The sequence below is a fragment of the Pelodiscus sinensis genome, chromosome 6, assembly GCF_052426305.1.
Source record: "Pelodiscus sinensis isolate ZL-2025 chromosome 6, ASM5242630v1, whole genome shotgun sequence".
NCBI lineage: Eukaryota > Metazoa > Chordata > Testudines > Trionychidae > Pelodiscus > Pelodiscus sinensis.
This window is the reverse complement of record NC_143057.1, coordinates 44839317-44862331: the sequence shown is the minus strand read 5'-3', so window position 1 is coordinate 44862331 and position 23015 is coordinate 44839317. Positions and strand designations below refer to the sequence as shown.

The 23015-nt window shown below is 40.0% G+C and overlaps 1 protein-coding gene across 11 annotated transcripts in view; it reads left to right on the top strand.

The window, feature by feature from the left end:
* The window catches only part of CDC14B (cell division cycle 14B), a 75924-nt gene extending 60041 nt beyond the window's left edge, over nucleotides 1–15883 (top strand). For 3 of the 11 annotated variants that reach the window (XM_075931836.2, XM_075931849.2, XM_006129365.5), the window contains 3 exons: nucleotides 4802–4918; nucleotides 10896–10964; nucleotides 11225–15883. In XM_075931836.2, the coding sequence (XP_075787951.1) occupies nucleotides 4802–4918; nucleotides 10896–10964; nucleotides 11225–11264 (226 nt within the window). In that variant the 3' untranslated portion in view covers nucleotides 11265–15883. Of the gene's footprint in view, nucleotides 1–1511; nucleotides 1659–4801; nucleotides 4919–10895; nucleotides 10965–11224 lie in introns of those variants that run through there. The other 8 variants (XM_075931839.2, XM_075931845.2, XM_075931842.2 and 5 more) reach the window with 7 other exon arrangements.
* The last annotated feature ends 7132 nt before the right edge of the window (nucleotides 15884–23015 follow it).

Here is a 23015-nt window from a genome sequence, read left to right as displayed (position 1 = left end):
CTTGTGTTTGTCTGGTTGGTTGGTTGGTTTGTTTGAAGGAGCTTCTAAAAGGTTTGAAATGTAGAAGCCTCTGTTAATTGGCTGAGCCTCAGTCAGGGGGAGGGGCTACCAGAGCTATATAAGCCTGTGACTCAGCGACCAGGAACAGCTAACAAGAGAGTTTGGAGAGGGAGTTCTCCAGGTAAAAGAGGAGTAAAAACAGGACCCTTGTGGTAAGTGGCTGTCTGGAGTGTGTGTGAGGGGGGAGTTTATTTGCAGTGTGCTGAGCTTGTGTTTGTCTGTTAGGTCCTGGCCCAGAGACCCACGTAGAGGCAACTGAAAGGGTTTTTCCTCTGGCCCCAGTAAAGCAGACTTTTCCCTGGGCCACTTCCCCAAAAACTCCCCTGGTACCTGAGTGAATCTTTCCTTTCTCAGCAACCCACTTCTTCCTCTCAGTCCAACACTCTCCCTGACCTGGGAGAAGCCTTTTAAAGCAGCCCCACAGGTCTTAATTGGCTGCAGTTGTCTGATTAGCCTGCTACTTCAGGCAAGTTCTTAATTAGTCTCAGGTACTTGCCTTGATTATGCGGCAGCAGTCTCTGGCAGTTCACTCAGGAAACAAACAAACAAAAAAACCATTGTCCTACCATGTCTGCCCTCCACCAAACTATTGTAGCCAGCTGCCCTGGGTCTGTCACACAACCTTGATGTTGCATTAGCTGCTTAGTTTTTCTACTCACATACTGGCATTTCTGAAGATGTTCTAATTTTATTTTTATGTGGAATGGAAAGATTGCTTATGCTGCTTCATTGTTAATATTTAAGCCCTGCTAACACTAAAATAATTTTTTCTGTCCACACAAGTAGGAGTAGACCATGTTGTAACATGCTTTGGCCATAGACATATTTAAGAGTGATACTTTTGTAGAGCAGGCAGAGTCGTTTGTTTTAGCTGAGTTTTGAAGCGATTAGTTTGATGGAGGGAGAGTGCCGGCATTCTGCGCTATTAATATTGCGTGCTTGGAGACAACTGAATTAACAAAGTGGCAGTGGATCAGTTCACATCGTAACGATTGTACCACAGCAGTGAGCAGACACAATTTATTTTTAATATGAATGTTTAGAATGTATGTAATATTTTATAATTCAACATAGCTCACAAAGAAATGTTAAATATTTTGGAATCTGCAGCGTTTTTTACTCCAGGCATTTTCTTCCATTAACTTAAGGTATCATGAGAGTTGTTTGGGTGAATGTTTGCGTTGGTATTAATACAGTAGTCAGTGTTAATTTCATTCCTCTCCTTTGTATGGTTCTGTGGGAAAAGTGGCAGTATTCAACTTAGGATGTGTGCCACAGGTGCTGAAGACCACACCATCTGATTCCTAAATCTAAGTTTGGAGATAAAATATCTGCTGTAAAAAAATTTTTAAAGTTGTATGTCAGTGCTAAGATGCTGCTAACTGACCAGCATTTCCGGTGCCTGCAGAAGGGTCAGGCAGTGTGCCGATTGTGTGGCTTTCACTTTCCAGCACACCCAAAGTCAGGAACAGAGAGAGTGCTGAAGCATCTATCAACTTCTGTCGATGGAAAAGGCTAGAGGCAAATATTTGTCCATTGGTAGAGGAACCATTCTGAGTACGGAAACTCAATGAGATTTGGCAATGACTCCAAAGTAGGTACTGTTTGGATATTTGATTTACCCTTCCTTGCTTTCTTGGCAGTTGTTAACTGGAGCTGGTTGCTTCTCCATTTTTAATAGTTAAGAGCATTTCTTTTTCACTGTCGACTGTTCTTTTTGGTCCTATTCACATTAGTCTTGCAGACAGAGTTCTGGACCTGAGGGCAAGTGTACGAAGGGATTCCTCTCTACCAAATAATTTTTGGATTAGAGAGAATTATTGATGGGGACAAATTAAAGCAAAGGGAGAGTCAGGTAATGGCTTGGTACTGTTTACCTCTCTCAGTGATCTGTTAGCTGTTCTGTTACAGGTCAGTGCTGTCACTGTGCAAGAGGTGTAAGTCTTTTGACACTTGAAAACCATTCCTCATTCTCTCTCTCTCCGCTTTAGCGGGAGTTCATTCCCAGTAATATCTCCTGAGGTTTGGGCTCTCCTTATGCAGAGATTCATTGCAATGCCTAGCTCCTTCCATTCTCCAGACGTCAGGCTCCAACTGCAGTTATTTAACTTCTCTGGGGATGAGTCTGTTTCTAGGGCAGCCTTCTTCATCAGAAGAATTTTCTCCAGAAAAAAATGGGATCTTTCTGTATAACCCTTGGAAATTATTAAAGTTTCTGCAATTATTCTGCATGAGAGGACTGTTTTAAACATAGTTCTCTGGGGTAAAAGAAGAATTCCACTGTTTTTTATATTCTAGATACTCCTCACTAGGGAGTATAGTGAGCCTTATTAATAAGGAATGGCTAGAGCTGGTGAGAAACTTTGACTCCCAAGTATCAATACAGTGAACTTCAAACTGGCCCTTCCAGCTTTATCAGGTTCCTCTTCATGGTTATAACTTTTTAACACATACTACCCCTCCATCATTAAATGTGGTCTGCAGTTAATGAAAAAGCCCATGAAACTAAGAGATCTTGCAGCCTGATAGGCAGCTGGCCTAGTGGTATGACAGTGGTTTCCTCATTCTTTCTGGCCTGATCATTCCAGAGCGGGCACTGGCTAAGTCATGTGTAAAGAGCCTCTATCGCTTCTTAGGATATTTTCCACTCCCCTTAAGGTTCTGTCATGGCAGAGTTATGGGGGAGCAAGATGGAGGGTCCTAGGGCCTAGAGAGGCATTATCATATCTGGACCCAAGGTTTTGCAGCACCATGCATTGTTTTTTAAATTTTTACTGGTTCTCACCCCAAGTTATATTCCCCCTGGCTTGCTTCCTACCAAACTGTGGCTCCCCTGGGCATGGTCACAGGCTCAGGAGAATCTGTTTAGTGTGTCAGTGGAACAGTGTCTCATTCTTTAGTCTTTTGTAGGTTTCTTCCTCTCAAAGGGGAAGAGAATCATCAGGATCCCTGCTTCCAGAGTAGCCTTAGAGATGCTGTGTCTGCTGCTCTCGCAGCTCCAGGCATCATCCTGACTTCCTGGTGGACTTCTACCTTGCTCCTAGATCACCAGTGTCCTTCTAAACTATCCCTACAAGCAGAATATGCCCTTGCAGCTGTTGAGGGATGGGGTCTGCCTAGCCCAAAACTCCTCTGGTTTAGCATGGGGTCTGTAAATCCAATTATATCATAATAGAACAGATAGAAAGAATAATACCCAAGAGAAGCTCACTAATAATGTTTGTGAACAAGCAGTAGTGGACACATTTTACCTCTTATTTACCTCTTCAGTATAGTAATTTTGCCAAAAGTCACTATGCATACAAAAAAATAAATATTTGACCCTTTGGTTGCAGAATGTGGTGTTTTCCTTCAAACAAGCTAAGCAGAAAATGATATGCTTTGGGCTTATCCACATTGGTAAAAGGAACTGCTTTATTGCCTACGCACGTTTACCTCAGACATTCAACACAATGTCCAAGTGGCCCTGAATTGTCAGAACCTTTTATCTATTTTAGTATGTTAATTAATGCTCACGTCTATCACTACTTTTCCTAAAACCTTATTTAGTAATGTTAACTCCCATAAAATTAATATTAATATGCCCCTAATTACTATTTGTATAATTTCTAATTAAATCAGCAAACAGGTTACAGAGATTACAAGAAAGTTGACCCTGAAGATGTTATGCAGAGCCAATGAGGATTAGCAAGAATCACAACAAAGTAGAATAGCTCTATACTTATCTGGTTTCCTAGGCTGCGGAACAGAGAGAAAGAGAATGGTTATATATCAAAGATAATGCTGGTCTCAACTGGACCCTGTCTTCCCAAACTACAAAACAAAAGGAAAAAAGCATGTTTAAGAGTAACACTATAGCTGAATCCTGAACCACTAATGCAAAAATGCCATTCTAAACCTATTAATTTTTTCACCCTCCCAACAGATACTATATGGAGTAACTTTTTTTAAAAAGTCTCTCCATTCATTAGCTTTTAGTTCCAGCAGAAACCTGGTAGGGTGTGGTAAGGCAAAACAAAAGAGAAAGAGAGGAGTATATGGCAAAGGGAACAAGTGATTTGATTTTTTTAAGAGTGTTTTGTGCCTGTTGTTGCCAGTGACTCTACTGAGAGCTGTCAGGTAGACAGCATTTTTGAAATGCCACAAATGTTCTCTAAATGCCCTGTTCTCTAATAGCAAAATACCAGCATTGTCAACTCAAAACTGTCTGTGTTTGAAAGTAACCAATTTTTTTCCAGATTGTGTTCCAAGTGAACACGTTGGGAGTTGAAGATTTGGACTCTGACCTTAGGAGTTGTTGAGAGTTGTGATTCCTTCTGTTTCTGTCGAGATGTCATTTGTGGGGAAATAACATTTGTTTCTCTATTAAGCTTTTCATGTTGCTCCTTTTTCCCCTTACAAAACACATTCAGCTTTTTGTTTACTTCATTCTACCTTCTCCCCCTTTCCCGAAAAAGGTAGTAATGCAAAAAGAAAAACACTTTGGAAATCTTGTTGAATGGCATACAAATCCTGGAAAATAAAAATAAACTGGTAATACTGCAAGAATTAACTTAATTACTAACAAAGCATTATCTAGGGGAAGTTGTATACCTCAGTCTGCAAAGAAGCCTTCTTCAAGAAGCCATATGACACCTATACTGATATATCTGTTCTTTGTGCTACAATATTATACCTTCTTGTCAGTTTTTTTTCTGGAAAACTTTCAGGTTGTATAATTTATTTTTCCTACTCTTTTCAGAGTAATTCTACAATCCAGTGTTCAGAAAAGTAAAACATCTGAACCTAGCATTTCTGGCAGTGCAGACATTACTAAAAGAACTACCAGGTCTGCTGCAAGAAAAAGCAGTTTAAAAAGGTGAGAGTCACTGTTTTGAGCTGGTGTGTCCATTACTGGTGATGGACTTTGTCTCAGAGAATATTAGTTTTCTAGTAACAAGGAATTAACTAAAATATTTTAAAATGTATCATGTACTGGAGCTTTGAATCTCTTGTCATACATTCCAGAGTGAATTCTGGAAACCAGAAGACTTGTATTGTGATTGTTATGTGTAATTTAAGATTACTGAATTTAGGGGTTTGCTGACTTAATAGTTCCTATCACAATAGCTACAGCTATTTTGAAGAAAGATCTCCAGAAACAATTGTTTAAAAATTGGTGAGATACTGCCATTTGCATTTCTGTTTTGTTGCAATTGTACTGTTTCTCAACTCCCCCCTGCATCCTTCCTTCCACCACACTGTCATATACCAAGAACTGACTTGTCAAATATTCATAAATATATCCTCTCTACTGCTTGTCTACTCCTTTAAGATCAAATTTTTCATCCTTTTTTCTGTTAGTCTAGCCGTCCAAAAAGAAATAAACACTAAAAGTTCTGCTCATTATGGAAGATGAAAGAACATGGATAATTGAAACCAAATATCTGGCATAGAAAAGATCTATTTCCTTGTCTTAGGTGGAAAAGAGAGCATCCTCAATATTGAGGGAAACACTTGACAATGTTTCACAGTTCTCTTTGGAGGAAGGGACTCTTCCTTTTCCTGGCAAGGAAAGAGAAATATAAAATTGAAAAGGAATTAGACTGACCACTTTCGAGATATGAGAAAAAACATAGACGCATGCTGGCTTAGTATCACAGTGGGATAGGAAGTACTCTCTGTGTGTGTGTGTGTGTGTGTGTGTGTGTGTGTGTGTGTGTGTGTGTGTGTGTGTGTGTGTAAAAATATAGCACTGGTAATGAGTTTTTTTTTTTATAGTGGGGAAAATTATTCAGAATTTAAAGTAGGTAGTCTACTGTAGAAGTACATGGGGAATTAAAAATGTGGCATGGTCTTGAAGAAGAGCGTGAGTGCTTTCTGGTGTGTAAGCACATGGGTATGATGTGTATACAGGCAGTCCCCGGGTTACGTACAAGATAGGGACTGTAGGTTTGTTCTTAAGTTGAATCTGTATGTAAGTCGGAACTGGCGTCCAGATTCAGACACTGCTGAAACTGACCGCCAGTTCTGACTTACATAGAGAATCAACTTAAGAACCCCAGGCGTCCCCAAGTCAGCTGCTGCTGAAACTGATCAGCAGCTGATTCCAGGAAGCCCGGGGCAGAGCAACTGTGCCTCGGGCTTCCTGTAGTCAGCGCTGGTCAGTTTCAGCAGAAGCTGACTTGGGGACGCCTGGGGCAGAGCAGCTGGGGTGCTACTGGACCAACCCAGCAGCACCCCATCTGCTCTGCCCCAGACGTCCTGATTCAGCCGCTGCTGAAACTGACCAGCAGCGGCTGAATCAGGACCTGGGGCAGAGCAGCTGGGGTGCTGCCGGGTTGGTCCAGTAGTGCCCACGGGCGCTGCAGGACCAATCGGCAGCGCCCCAGCTGCTCTGCCCCAGAGTCCAAAACAAAAGCCTGGTCTGCAGGGGGGGGGGGGGGAGGCACACTAGCTGCGCCCCCCCAGCAGACCAGGGACACGGGGAGCAGAGCCGCAGCGGCAGCGGGGTGCCGCGCCTCTGAGGCTTTGCTCTGGCAAAGCCTCAGAGGCGAGGGACCCCGCCATGGCTGCGGCTTCAGTCTGGGTGCCTGTGGTATGCTGGGGACGGCCCCCAGCAGACCACAGGCACCCGGACTGAAGCCGCAGCCGCGGGGGGGTCCCGCGCTTCTGAGGCTTTGCTCTGGCAAAGCCTCAGAGGCGCGGGGAACCGCCGCTGCTGCCGCTCCAGTCTGGGTGCCTGTGGTATGCTGGGGACGGCCCCCAGCAGACCACAGGCACCCGGACTGAAGCCGCAGCCGCGGGGGGGTCCCGCGCCTCTGAGGCTTTGCCAGAGCAAAGCCTCAGAGGCGCGGGGAACCGCCGCTGCTGCCGCTTTGACTGAAGCAGCTCTGGCAAAGCCTCAGAGGCGCGGGACCCCCCCGCGGCTGCGGCTTCAGTCAGGGTGCCTGTGGTCTGCTGGGGACCGTCCCCAGCAGACCACAGGCACCCAGACTGGAGCGGCAGCAGCGGCGGTTCCCCGCGCCTCTGAGGCTTTGCCAGAGCAAAGCCTCAGAAGCGCGGGAACCCCCGCTGCTGCCGCATGAGACCCGGTGCCTGTGGTCTGCTGGGGACCGTCCCCAGCAGACCACAGGCACCGGGTCTCATGCGGCAGCAGCGGGGGTTCCCGCGCTTCTGAGGCTTTGCTCTGGCAAAGCCTCAGAAGCGCGGGAACCTGCCCGCTGCTGCCGCTTGGGTCCCGGTGCCTGTGGTCTGCTGGGGACGGTCCCCAGCAGACCACAGGCACCGGCACCCAAGTGGCAGCAGCAGCGGTTCCCGCGCTTCCGAGGCTTTGCTCTGGCAAAGCCTCAGAAGCGCGGGAACCCGCCCGGTGCCCCTGGTCTGCTGGAGACGGTCTCCAGCAGACCAGGGGCACCGGAGCAGCTTACGAACGGGGCTTTCTCGCCCCGACTTCCGGGGCGAGAAAGCTCCGTTCGTAAGTGCGGATCCGACATAAGTCGGATCCGCGTAAGTCGGGGACTGCCTGTATATACTTCTGACAGCTGCCACACAAGCTCGTGTCTATCCATTCCTAAAAGCAGTATGCAGATATAGACACACACACCAAGTAGTGTGGGAAATGGAGATGCGGTTCTAGGTCAGATCTGTAGATTGCACAATCTGGAGTTTATACAGTATTTTCAAATAAGTTTTTGATTCTTGCAAATGACAATTTTTTTATCTTGTGCTTGTAAATAAGTTTTAATTATTTCGGTCCATAAATGCTGAAGAGAAGAGCCTTATTTTGTTGGGAGGAGTGAATCATTAGACTTAAAACTAGGACTGATGAGTTGGTGTTTATATGCCATGATTACAAACTTAGTATGTAGCATTGTCCCATAGGCTCTCCTTTTCTCTCCCTCCTGTCCTCATCCTTAAAGTGAAATGCAAATTATTTTTAAAATAACAAACAAAACCAATCCCCTAATGATTGGGGAAAAGATTGAAACACTGTATCAAATAGCTTGCAGGACACTTCTGATGTAACAGAGAGAATTTTCAGGGTACAATTTTATTTGTGTTAACAGAAAATTAAAAGCTAAAAACAATGTTTTAACCTTACCTTAAATGCCAGTTTTATGAAACAGTATGTTTAGTATTTGTTTGGTTTGATTAGTTCTCCTTGACTGCACTGTTTTTATCAGTACAGATTTCTGTTCATGCTGACTTCTCTGGTTCTGGCTACTTCTTAGATTCTTGATGCTTCCCCTGTTTTTGAGCCACTTTCCTCTATAGCTATTTGTCCTTTAAGTGACATATCTTTCAGTTTCTGGAAATCATCCTTATAAGTAGATCCTTCCTCTAGAGAACAGCAGGCATTCCTCATTTCCTTCCTTCCTTATTTGTCTCAGTGAAAAATACCTGATAATTATGTGAAGAAGTTCTGCCACTTTGGAAAAATCATTTACAAACCTGGCTTGATGGCTCTAAGAAAAGACTTGTATTCTTACTGGTGAGGGATTAATCAGTTAATAAATGAGCACTAATTTTGTAGATTATTAGTAATTTGACTTTCTGACACTGCTTCTGAATCTTGTCCCAAATTTTTCATTTAAACTGTTATCTGATCGTGTCTTATACTTAACTTTGAGACCATATTGCTTCTGTCAGTTGATGACCACATCCAGCCATTAAAGATATCTCAAAGCAAAATAGTGCCATCTGAGTGTGTCATCATCCTTTCAAGTATCAGAGGAGTAGCCATGTTAGTCTGAATCTGCAAAAGCAATGAGGAGTCCTGTGGCACCTTTTATAGACTAACAGATTTATTGGAGCATAAGCTTTCGTGGGCAAAGACCACATCTGACGAAGGGGTCTTTGCCCACGAAAGCTTATGCTCCAATAAATCTGTTAGTCTATAGGTGCCACAGGACTCCTCAAACAGTGTTCTGTTCCAAAAAGGCTGCTTGGTGGTAGTTTACTCTAAGCAGCATATGATTAAATTTATACCCTGTTATGGGAATTCTAAAGAATGTCTTCTGTACAATAGGGATGCATTTTTATATACCTTTAGCCTCTAGAGAATTCTTATTTGGAGCCAGTCTGTCTCCGAAATAAGGACTTTTTCAGCTCTGAGTAATAAAGAATATGCATATCTTTGGGTAACATCATGGAGCTACCATTAGTCTATTCAAACAAAACAAAATGAGAAACACACTGACTTTTCCATCCTTTTTTCCTGAAGTTCATTCAACTTTGTCTTTAAAAAAAAAAAAAAGTGGTCCCTCAAATTGACTGCATTATTTCAATTGAAGCCTGATAAATTCAGAGTAGATGAGAACAATTCTCACTTCTGTCAATAATACTATGTTGCTTTTAACCTAACTCATCATGTCTTTTGTGAGATATTATTTTATCCATGTACACTTTATCTTCCAATATGTACACTCGGATTCTTTGAACATCACTGCCTAACCAGTATTCTTTTATGTGATATGTGTGTTTTATATTCTTTCATATATGATCACTGTTTCCATTTGTCATCGAATCTCATTTTATTTATAGGTATTGATTGCACTGATTTCTTCAGATTTCAGTTTTGCTGTAGCTGAATCACATGCTATGAATTTTTTTTATTATTCTTAGCATTATAGCCTCAAATTTCAGTCCTCCATCATCCTTCAGACTGTGAAGAAATTTGTTCAATAGTGGATCTAGAATGACTCCCTAACATAACATTTTATAACTACTGTACAATATTTACTTCAGGTTTTCTGATGAGATTTATGTAGCCATTTCATGATTATTCAATTAAGTCAATATGTAAAATGCTCATGCCTTTTCCTTCAGATGGCCATCTATACTTATATATATTGTGTCAGTGCCTGGTTGTCCAGTATTTGTGCATTAACATGGGACTTTGTAGTGTGGATGGGAAAATGCAATGGGAATCTAGGGGATTCATGTTACAGCCTAACATTCATTCATATTACTGCCTAAGGTCACAATCTGCTCTGTGATCTTAGGTTAACTGACTTGTTCCATTGGCATCTCTCTTTCCCTATCACTAGGACATGGCTATTGTAGATTGATCCATAAATGGCAGGTCAGAGTTCACATTTTACAATGTGCATTTATCAGATTTTTTTTGGTGTGAAATTTCATCATCTTCTCTCTCGTCCTTCCAAAAGGCAGACACTCCTCACATTCTTATTGTTAATCTGTTTAATTGGATCATTTATAGTAGAGGCAACATTTAATAATGATCCCATCTTGAAATAAAAAAAGTGGAGTAATCCTAATACTGGTAATCCTTGGACTGCTTTTCAGTCATTGAGTTCAAAGCAAGTCAGAAACTGAGCCAGGAAAAAGACTCCCATCTCCAACCTCCCTGCCTTGTAACCTATCCAGTAGGTGCTTGCAAAATTTCAACACCAGCTGAATGAAGTAAAGATACTAACTGACCCCTGTTCCCTTCAAAATAGATAGAAATCAATCTGTTGTTCCACCCATTACACTGTTAGTGTGGCATGTATTTAACAAGTGCTGAAGCTCCTTTGATAGCAATTTAGAAGAGGAACTAGTGTGTGTAGTGAGGATTTGGGGGTGTCGGTGAAATTGGTCTATAGGAATCATTATGCAAAGGGGAAATATGTGCAACAGTTTATATATAGGTCTCAGCTTTTTTCTCATCAGAAAAGCATGTCATAAAAACTAACAGGAATACACTTACCCAATGTGCTTTCACCATGGAAGGGAGTTGCTCCTTTAAGATGGCATTGCATGCAGCACTACAAAGCTTTGTCTGTATGTGATCTAATTCTAGCTTTAAAAAAATTAATATTTCTTTCCATTCTTTTCTACTTTTCCCACAGTCTGATACCTCAGAGGGAGGAAAGGAAAAAAAGGAATGCTTTACAGCAAATGCACTTAATGAAATTATGGTACTTTGAATCCTCTGCTTTTTCTTTACAAAGGCTTTTTTCCTACTCTTTGTAATCCAGCCAGCAGTCTGCTTTCTTTATAATTGAAAGTATTATCTATAAATGTTTCCAGTCTTTTTCTTTACATTTGTTTCTTTGTAATATTATGCTTACTGTAATTTACACTGGCAGAAATGTTGGAAAGATTTTGCACTTGCTTTGCTTTTTGAATTTCAAATTGTATGGCTTTTATTTCTCATAAATCTGTTTTATCATTTCAGTGGTCAATCCATACCAAGAACCAGGACAGTGCTACGTTAAAGCAAAATGAAGTGAACAGTGCTGAAGATGATGCTGGTGGGGGACAAAGGAATATTGCTATGTAACTTAATGACATTTCTTTGAAAGAAAATAATTTTTAACTGCAAAACGCAGCTAATATTTAGCAGGCAAACACTTCTTAATTTGTAGAAGAAAATGACCTGTTGAAGATGCTTGACAAACAGTTCAGCTTTCTAATTCTAATCATTTTCTCACATGTTAAAAAAAAACCTTGTAAATCTAGACTCAGGTGTAAATATCGAAACTCTCTATTGTAAAGAGGGCTTACTAGTGGGTATGAAGCATGCTTGTAGTTGTGATGGCAATCACTAAGCTACTGGCCACCATAAGAAGTGAAGATGTGGCGGAAGCTTCTAAATATTTAATTAACTGTTGTCCATCCAAGCTGGTCTCGGTCTCCAATAGAGAGCAAACTTGGGAAGGCAAGATTTTATTCTCATAACATTGTACTTTTCTGTTTATTTGGATACCCTTCCTTATTTTTGTATGGATTTTTTTATGAAGCTGTAATGTTAAATACCCAAACTAATACACCAAAGAATGCTTTATTTCAAAATATTTTTTTTAAAAAGCAATTTAACTGTCTTAATAGTACTAGCTTTTAGTTCCTCAAAAGGCAGTGGCTCTATTAGCCAGTAGTAATGCTTGAAAACATTGATTTTTCTACCAGAATTTATAATTTAAAGCAGCACCATCAACTTAGACTACACTGCTATTTTAAACTTTTTATCTACTTGTGCTCCATGTAATACCTAAAGTTCTCAGTGTTTCAGACATAGTAATGTTTCCTAAAGTTTATGCAGCAGATCATGCTTTATGATCATTCTCACAGTTGCTCTTGTTTAATCATCTGCCTTCATATAGGAGATGAGGGGGGAACACACTTTAAAAATGAATTGTGATTGAAAAACCATGGAAACTGGCAGTGGGGAGCAGGTGTAGTCAAGTCATTTTAAAAAATGGTACTTTCAGGGGGACAGGAATCCTTTTTAAACATCCAGGTATTATTGCGGTTTTTTGGGGGGGGAGCGTGGGGGTTTGTTTTTTAAATGTAGTTACCTAGTTATCTCTGAAATGTCACTAACTTTTTTAAAGGCAGCCCTGTCCAGGATTTGAAATGTATTTCCTTTTCAATACCTTTTCTAAATCAGAAGCATTTTTCCTATTGTATTTGAACAGCTTATTTCCCCCCTGTATCTTTGTCTGCCAACATCACATATGACACATGCACAGCACTGAGAGTAGATCTGCTACTGCATAGCCAACAGTGTAAAGTTACTACTTTCTGGAGAGGAAGGTTCAATGATACTCAACAGACTTTGTTTTGGTCCTGAAGGAGACCTACTGTCTTACAGTGAGAGGAAAGGTTCATACTGAATTTAAACACTGCTAGGCAACATTCAACACCCAGTTCAAATTTACATCCTTTTTAAAGTATTAAGTAATAACTGGAGGGTGTTCTCTAGATAGCATAAGTAAGGCAGTTGAATATTAGTTCAGAATATGGATATTTGAGTTCTGATATGTTTAATTATGAAAACTTGAATATTCAGAAGAGAGAAGAAGAGCTTTTTCCACCATAGAATCAAACCAAAGGGGGAAGACAAAGACAGATAACACTGAATGAACACGTATAACCAGGGCTCAACAATTAGGGTAATCTACTTGCCCATGGCGAGTAGATTTTAGCCTGGCACAGCGGTGCAGCACGATCAGCGCATGCACAGTGTGCCAAACCACGCAGCTGGTGAGTGGGGCTTGCTGCCACTTGTCAAGCCCTGCTCATAACACTCTACCCTATTCCTGGTCATAGCTAGCCTGGCAGTTGCTCTTGTGCTAGCTCACAGTCCCAAAGGTCCATCTGCCGTGAGGTTTGCCCAAGCCTAGTATACCCCACACACTCACCCTTCCCTGCTCCCTATCTTGGGTATCCATGCCCTGCTATAGGAGCCAGCATAGACATTAGAACATAAGAACAGCCATACTGGTCAGGCCAAGGTCTATCTTGTCCACTATCCTGTCTTCCGACAATGGCCAATGTCAGTATCCTCAAGGGAGTGAACAGAACAGATACCCATTAAGTGATCCATCAGTTGTTATCCATTCCCAGCTTCTGACAAATAGAGGCTATGGAATAGCCATTGATGGATCTAACCATGAATTTATTCTTTTTTGAACCCTGTTAGTCTTGGCCTTCACAATATCATCTGGCAAAGAGTTCCACAGATTAACTCTGTTCTATGTGAAGAAGTATTTCCTTTTGTTTGCTTTAAACTTGCTTCCTATAAATTGTATTTGGTAAACCATAGTTCTTGTGTTATAAGGAGTAAATAGCCCTTCCTTATCTACTTTCTCTACACCTATTACGATTTTATAGACGGTAGTCCTCTCCCAAGCTAAGAAGTCCCAATTTTAATAATCCCTCCTCATACGAAAGCTGTTCCATAACCCTAATCACTTTTGTTGACCTTTCCTGAACTTTTTCCAATGCTAAAATATCTTTTTTGAGATGGGGCCAACCACACTGTGAGGATTCCATTCAATTTATTATGAGTGAGATTTTTGCCTCTAATGTAACAAGTGGATCTCTTTGACTTTCTTCATAAAATATTTGTTTCTAAAGCTTAATACGATTGGCCATTATAGTGCTAGTGCTGTTCAAGTAAATATTTCTTAAATGCCCGGCCTTGGGAAAGTCGCAGCTATATTTTTGACAAGCCTAAACAGTTGCATGAGGGAAAAATGGTGGAGTTGAGAGGATTTAAAAAAAAAAAAAAAACCACAAAAAGGCTTTTGGACAGTAAGTACTGTAGTAATTTTCAGCTGCCTACCCAATAAGGATGTTAACTATCGACTAATCAAATAGTCAATGCATTTTGCATCGACTGTTCGATTAGTCGATAGGGTGCCTCTGCCTTTCAAAGGTGAAAGTGCCATGTAAAGCCCAGACTCCCCTGCTGGGGGCTCCGCTGCTGATCCCAGGCTCCATGTGGTGCCGCCGCTTTGAAATGCTGTGTGCAGCCTGGGGACACCCCAGCTGGCCCCGGGCTGCACGCAGCATTTCAAAGCAGCAGTGCCTTGTGGAGCCCGGGATCTGGACCCAGAATTCAGGTAGTGCTGCTGCTTTCAAGTACCCCCTGCTTCCCCCTTCTTGCTGCCTTTTTCAGTTGACTACCATGTCAACTATCTAATAGGCATCTGCTTATCAGATAGTCGACTAGTCCTTCACATCCCTACTACCTAGTTCTTTGTTTCTAGGTAATTTCATCTTTTCTGTACATGTTTGTGTTTTTGCTTTAGCACTAGAGTGAAACGGAGGATGTGTCTTGGCAGATACTTAACTGACTTGTTCCAAATACACAGGTTGAGTTGTTTGTACTAACTGATGAACCTGAAAAGAATCATGTTAAGGTTGGTGGAGGGGAGGGGAGGGGAGGGGAGGGAAGGACAAACTTTGAAATTACATTTTTAATAACCAAATGGATCTAGGACTTTTAATCTTATTGTTTTGAACACCAACTACTGATTGTAACTGAAAACCAGTCACAAATGTCTTACATATAGTGAAAGTCACTAAACAAAGTTGCACAGTTTTGTTAGATACGAAAATTCATCTCTCTACATCTTATGGTTGCTGAAAAACATTCATGCATTCTGCATTTGACTATTCAAATCAGCCTTGCTATTCAGTGATCAACTTTATCTCCTCATAGCCTCAATTTTAACGTTTAGCTTGTACTTTGACTGATAATTTGCCTTGCATTTGCACTGTATGAACCAAAGTTGTCTACACACAATTCTGAAAGCAAGGGAAGAAAACGTCTTTCCTAAAGACTTGCGCAAGTATGCCAAATAGAATGTACATGTAAAACAGCTGGAGACCTAGAGTGTATGCGTGCACTAAGAAGCTAGCTATTCCTGCTGTGATGGATTTATAATTCTGACTGGGTGGCCTATCATGTTTCCCATCTGCCTTTTTATAGTGAGATTATATATAGTGAAAATCCTACTTAAAATACATAGTAACTATTTGGGTACATCTAGGGTCAAAGTTGCTTTCTGTCAGCAAAGCATCAGTAATTTATATTAAGTTACTTCCAGATCTTGACCTGTTGTTCTGACTGTAAATAGGAAAGTGCTGCAGATGTGCTGCTGTTTTTAAAGACTGGACAAAAAAACACTAAGACTATGGTTTGTATAAAATGAGATGCACCTTTTAAGTGGAAATAAAAATCAACAATTATGTTCATCAGATTGTTCTGCAATTTTATATTAATGCTTTGCAGACTTTCATTTGTCTTGTATGAACTCATATACAGAGTCTGGAAAGTTCTTTGAAACAATGAATCAGTACTGCTCATCCTGATTTTTTTAAATTGTATATTTCTAATCATATTTTTTTAAATCAGATTGAATGACAGAATGGGAGTTTTATTTTGCTGAAGGTATTTTTAAGATAAAGCTTCAAAATGTCTTGTAAACTTAGTTTGATATGCATTTGTCATTTGGAAATCTTGCATACTGTAATTGTTTTATACAATATATTGAATAGTGATAATTGTAAATATGAATTGTGTACAAATAAAACTATTACCATATCTTTGTTGTTCCCAACAACCTCAACAATCAGATTATTTTTGATTCAGCTACTGACTTTTTGAACAAGTCATGTAACCTTTTGCATCTTTCCTCACCAGTAGAGTGGGGATAGGACCATTGTTCCTTTCAATCTTTTCCATCCATGTGTGGAATAATGTTTTGTGTACTGAGGTATGTACACCACCACTAGAAACAAAAATTCCAACTGTGGGCACATTGCAAATCAGCTAGGCGACATTTGAAATTCTCCGGAACAGCCAACCACACCCCTAGTTTATAGGGAACACTGTACAGAACATACCTTTGTAAAATGCTGCAAGATGTAGGAATAAAAGTTAAAATATCTAGTGCAAAGTATGTAGTATCAAGCTTTATTGAAATATTTATCATACAGTATCACACAATGTTGCAAAAAAGTCCATTGCAAATCCTTAAAAGCAAAACCCATCAATTTCACATTTATGGGGTTTTTTTTAGCCTCCTCTAAAATTTGGCAAAAACTCAACAATGGCCAAGCTGGGTTTGGTATCATCAACCTTTGCTACTGTTAAAATGTAAACAACAAATGGTCTTGCAGCACCTTAGAGACTAACACTATCTACATTTTTTTTTAATCATGAACTCTCGTGTGCACAACCCACTTCTTCAGTTGAACGGAGCAAGGGGTCCAGAGATACAAATAAATAGCTAAGTAGTGCTATTTATATGTGCCTCTGGACACTTCGCTCCATTTCATCTGAAGAAGTGGGTTGTGCACACGAGTTCATGATATTATCTACATTTTCTGTTAATCTAACTGAAAAAACTGGATCACAGCTTCCCCTCTGAGACTTTGCTTTTATTTAAAAACAGACTAGATGCATCTAACCTGCAAACTTATCAAACCAACACAAAGCTTTTTCCATCTTTCCAAAAACATACAGACCAAGGAGAGTGTTTCCCATACATCTGTATCCTCCCGTTGCTCTTGTGCAGCAAAATGCTAACCCCCTTCACTTCTCATTTGTTACTGCTTTGAAATTGGTTAAAGATAAGTGTATTTTTTATAAATTAAGTTTTTCATGACATGAATAATCTTCAGAGAATGTCTCACGTGGCTACAATCACTGTTAATTGTTCTGAGCCTGTGTCTTAATCAGGTACAGAGCTTGTTGCACAGACCAACAGTCAGAGATAAAACACTTTACAAATACATGGTCCAGATCTGCAGGGAGGAATTGAAAATGACTGGAATTCCAATGGAGAATTAGTCCTATCAAAACCATTGGCTACATGTTGTTTTGAAAAAGTAGGAGTGTTCTGTCAGGCCCAGTAGGATATATAAAATACTTGGTTTCATTAATGAAACCAAGTATTCACTGTTACAACCAAAGTAGTTAAGAGGCTCTGTAGTATTGTGTGAAGTTGGACTTATTTCCACTGTAACCATGATCTATTTAATCTGTTACTAAAAATGCAGGAAAAAGGAAACATTTGAGTGCATTTGAAACAAAAAAGGCTTTTGTGTTAACAATATTGATCTCTTTAGTTGTGAAGTTTTTAACATGAAAAATTCCTGTTTCATAATCTTAAAGCTGGCGGAGTGGGGGGATTATGTTTGGTTTCGTTTCCTTGAAGACAAAAACACAAAAGAGCAGAGAAAAAAATGCACCTTCTGCTTCTAACACTGTTTTCTGACATTTAAAAATAATTGTATTCTGGGTTGAACTGGCCTCTTCCCTTGGTTAAATGAGAGCAGAGGGCCTATGCATGATCAGAGTCACCACTAGAATTAAGTACTTAATATAGTTTCTGTTTTCCATATTGCAAAGTCTCCACATTTTACAGTCCATGCAGGAAATGGGACAGAATGAAATAGCAAAGGTGGCTTGGGTTAACTTTGATGCACAGAGAAAACTTTGGGCTTGATAAGAAAGTAGGGTGAATTATTCATATAATGGAACAAAGATTGTTGCAGGGATGGTCATTAGTCTGTCACCAAAAATAGTAGACATATAGGACGAGTAGTCATCCTATTACACCTTAGAGACTTACACTCTATATATTTGTATCAAGTTTTTGTGGGCAAAATGGAAACTTCCTTGGAAATAACCTCTACTCCTACCTGCTGGCAGACACTCAAAGGGAAAAGGAACTGAAGGTGGGCAGGGCGAGCTGGGTTTTTTCCCCAATGAATATGGCTTCTGTATTCAAAACCATTTGTCATATGAGGGGAAGCCACCACCTTGGCACTATTGTGCCATCCAACCCAAAGCTTTCTGAAATAATTGTAAATGAGAACAAAATTCTTTTAATGCTCACTCCATCTCCTACTCAGAAGCACCTACCCAACATGCAAAGTATGCTATGTGCACATTGCCCCACTAGGACACAGGCAAGAGGCCTTATTTTAAATTAGCTGGCACTGTCTGTTGTGGGGCACAGCTGCCCAGCACCCCTACTCATTCTGTGGCTCAGTTTTTTCCTCCCAGTGCTTTTGGCATTCCCAGGGGTCAGGCCTCAAGCCAGGGCACATGGAGTTTAATCTTCTCTTGGAGTTAAGACATTGACAAGTCCCAAGTAAACAAAAATATTCTTTTGAGTCCTCTCTCCAAATTGTATTTAAAATTCCAGTTTCCACTTGTTTGTCACATAACACACAAGAACAACTAATATTGCTAGAGAGCTTCCCACACTATGTTTTTCTAGCTTCTTGTGTGCAAAAGGGAACTTTTTTTTTTAGGAAAAATTTTCAACCACACGAAATATTTGTAAAGTACATTCTTTTCTTCTGTGAATATGAACTCAATGGCTGCATCTAGACTGGCATGAAAGGAACAAGTACCAACTGTGTTTAACGCAACCGTTAGTGCTGCTGTGAGGGGCATAAAAGCACCTGAAGTTAATCACAAAAGGTGCATCTCGACTGGCATGATTTTGCACAAAAGCAGCTGCTCTTGTGCAAAATCTTGCCTCCTGTCTACAAGTATTTGCGCAAGAACACTGACTTTGTAATGTACAAAATCAGTGGTTCTTGCACAAATATTCTGATGCTCCCACTCAGGGATAAGCCCTCTTGCGCAAGAGGGCCAGTGTAGACAGCCAAGTTAATTTCTTGCGCAAGAAAGCCTGATGGCTTAAATGGCCATCAGAGCTTTCTTGCGCACGAGAGCATCTACACTGGCACAGATGCTTTTGCGCAAATTCTAAATACAATGCTATGTAAATAGTACAGCCAGGTCAGAAAAATGCAGTAAGATTGAAGCACCGTCTCTGTGGATTTTACACAAGTTTCTATGGTCTAGTAGATTAACATCTCTCCCCATCACTAGCAGTTTTGGAAAAAATTAATTGCATTCCATTTAACAGCTAATGTCCCTTTCTGCAGCTCAGTTGGAAAAATGCAGATGCTGGGTTCCTTATCCTCTCTGGTTCAGAGACAAGGTCACTCCTCCACTTCTTGAGTTGGCTCTATTTTCCCAACCAAAGTGAAGTTTCACCTTGTAGAAGTCTGGCCCTAGAAAGCCCAGAATGGTCGAAGTGTCTTGACCAGACCATAGAAAGCTAAATTAACTACCTATTTATTACAGAAGTAGCTAGGGGGCAAAAACAAACTGGAAAACCAGAGGAATTCTAAGGCTATGTCTACACTGGCACCTAAATAAAACTTTTGTCTTTCAGCCGTGTTAAACCTCTCCCTCCTCCCAAAAGAAAAGTTTGCCAACAAACAGCACCCACATGGAGCACTCTTCTACCAACAACGCTAATATTGTTCATGGGGGTGGGGGGAAAGAGGGGCAGTTTTTTTGACAGTAGGAGAGCTCACAGCGGCTACACTGCACATCTTTTAGCAGCAGTTGTAATAACACAAGCTGCATAGTGCAGCCAGGCTAAGGGAATAAATTCTGACAGTTTCTCTCCTATTCCACACAGACTCAAATCATCCTCCCCATCATTGCATCTGAATACCTTTTAGTAGTGCATTCAGTGATGAGACTTGCATATATCTATCAGGCACAGTTCAGTCTCTTATCTCCCCACAGGCAGAACTGTGCATGCTTTGAAGTATGTTGGTAGTTTTATATATACAAAACACACACACTTTCACGGCTATATATTTATATATATAAGAAAGGTCAAAGCTGCAAGGCTTCCCTTACAGTGGGAGGTGGCCACTGTGGGTGAGCGAAGAATGTAGCACCTAGTCATAAAATGAACTAAAGAATTAAGTAACTAATCAGGAGGGTTAGATTGTCTTTTCCTGGCTCCTTTGCCACTGTTCATAAAGAGAAAAAAATATAATTTTGAAAGACAAAGGCAATGCTGACAGCAGGAAGGACATGGGGAACACAACTGTTCTCCAATATCAGAACCGTAGCAGGAGAGGGTAAATGAAGTAAGCATTAATCTTTCAGAGTGAGACGTTGATTGTACTGTTAATTGTTCTAAGTCAGAGGTTCCCAAACTTTTTGATACTGGGGACCAGTTAATCCATTCACGAGCTTTTGGAGGACTGGTAACATATTTGCATATTCGTTAAACAAAATGATGAATATACAAATAAATTGTTTCTGGTCCTCCCAGAGGCCCCAGTACCAACTTTAGCAAAACTTTTGATATAGTCTCCCACAATATTCTTGCCAGCAAGTTAAGGGAATATGGATTGGATTAATGGACTGTAAGATGGATAGAAAGCTGGCTAGACCAGGGTTCCCCAAATTTTTTACTTTAGTTGGAACCCGGTTTTTTTCAGTACTTTTTTTGCAGCCCAAAAATATAAACATTACAAAAATGAAAAATGAATAAATTTTCACTGATTATGTATTATTGTACATAATATAAATCTTGATGTAAAATACTGCCTAACTTATTACCTTAATTACAATTTAACCAGTAGAATTTGAACAGTTGTAAAGTTTATTTATAATTTAATGAGTTGAATACAAGTCATTTATTGTGTGCACTTTATCGCTTTTAAATAACTAAAAAGAAAACTAATGGGAAGGGTGATGTTGTTTTGCATCACATAGCAACTTTATGTCAGGAGCAAAAGAAGAAAGTTTTATCCTCAAATCTGGTTCAACATTCAATCTATTTCTATATTTATTTTTGAAGAAAACCAAAGACGAGAAACTAGTTTCACACTTATATGTCATGACAAAAGGCATTAAGAATTTGACTGCTTTCTCAGATAAATGTGAATATTCATTTCTACAGCTCAACCAAAAAAAATAAATAAATCAAGAAGAGTTTATCAAAGTGCTCTTTTTAAGGCAGAGTCACAGGAAAGTTCAATTAATGAATCCACTTGTATTATTTCTTCATTTTCGGTGTCAACAGTAAACGGGTTCCTAATTCACATTTTACTGGCATCAATTGGAGGAAAATATTCATTTAAGCTTGATGTTAGCCCCAAGAGATATTCTTTGATTGCTGCAGAAATCGCATCTGAGATATTAGTTTCAGCATATTTTTCTTGTAATTCAGTTAAAGTACAAAAAGATTTCAGGTTTCTCTTGTTAACTCGCTGTGCCCATAAACAAGGTTTTTTAATTGTTGCCTCAACTTTTTTGCGAACTTTGAAAATATTAATTTTAGTGCCTTGTAAATTCAGACTTAAGTCATTTAAAAGACAAAATATGTCACATGAGTAAGCCACCATTGTTAACCAATCAAATTCATGAAACCTGTCTTTAAATGTACATATCACATCTTTTGCCAATGGAGGGTGTCGCTCCAAGACAATAAAACTTCACCCTTCATTTCAAAGAGTCGTTTCAAAATGTTTCCTTTCGACAGCCATCAAACCTCACAGTGTAGTAACAGATGCTCATGTTCACTTCCTAATTCATTGCACAAAGCAGTAAAGATTCTGAAATTCAAAGGACAAGTTTTTATATAATTTATAAACTTCACACTTTCTCGAAGAGTGGAACTCAAAAGCGATGGCAGAGTTTTCACAGCTAGTGCCTCTCTGTGAGCACAACAATGCAACCATGCAGAGTCTGGCGTTACAGCTCGAATCCGCTGTACAAGCCCAGTGTGAGACCCTGCCATTGCTCAAGCCCCATCACCACTCAGTCCAACACATTTTTTCCAGTTAATATCACTTTGAATAATAAAATCATCGATTAGCTTAAAAATTTCGGCAGCCATTGTTCTTGTTGGAAGTGGTTTACAAAGTAAGAGATCTAGAATGGAGCTTTCATAATCATATCTAACAAGACACGTCAAATTGGCAGCGTCAGCTATATAAGTACTTTCATCCACTTGTAATTCAAAAAACTGACTATTCTGTATTCGACGTACGAGAGTTTCCTCAATATTTTTTGCCATATCTTCAATTCTACATGTCACTGTTTGTTGGGTAAAGACAGCAAACCCAACTGATTTCCTTTTTCCCCCTCAATAAATACGGGAAGTATTAACTTTTCGCCAACAGTATGTGGATAATCTGTCTCGGCTATTAGTTTTGAAACTTCATATGAAGCCAACACAAAGTTTTCATTTGAAGAGCACACAAAGTGCACTTTTCATGTTTAAGCAGAAGATAATTAATCTCTTATTTATGAAAAAAAATCTATAGGCTTATTTGCGTATTCTGAATGTTTGCATTCCAAATGGTGTTTCAGTTTTGATGGTTTCATGCACTCATTGGATAGTTCTGCGTGACAGATTATACATAATGGCAAGTGATTACCACTACCAACACTTATAAAACCAAATTTCAAATACTCGGAATAATTGTGGGTCCAAGGAGTTTTTATCTTCTTATTCTCACTTGTATTACGCTGCACATCGTTTGAACATCTGTTCATTGTATTTCCAATCACATTCTTCAGCCATTTATCCACATTGAAGATGAAAACGAGAGGGTATTTAATTGAAAATAAACAAAGAAAACTTAAGCAGTTAACCTAAGACAATGTACATGTCGCACCGCGCAGAAACAGACTGCTGTGTCACGACACGAAAACCAATCACACTGGCTCGGCCGCATGAAAACACATGCGCATCAAATGGGAAAATACAAAATTCTCAGGGAGCATGTGAAAACAAGCACACACACAACAAAGTCACCTGGGCAGAGGGTGAACATGACACATTGTTGCTATCCAGCTACACACAAGGAGGCAGGCTGGAGCCCCCAGA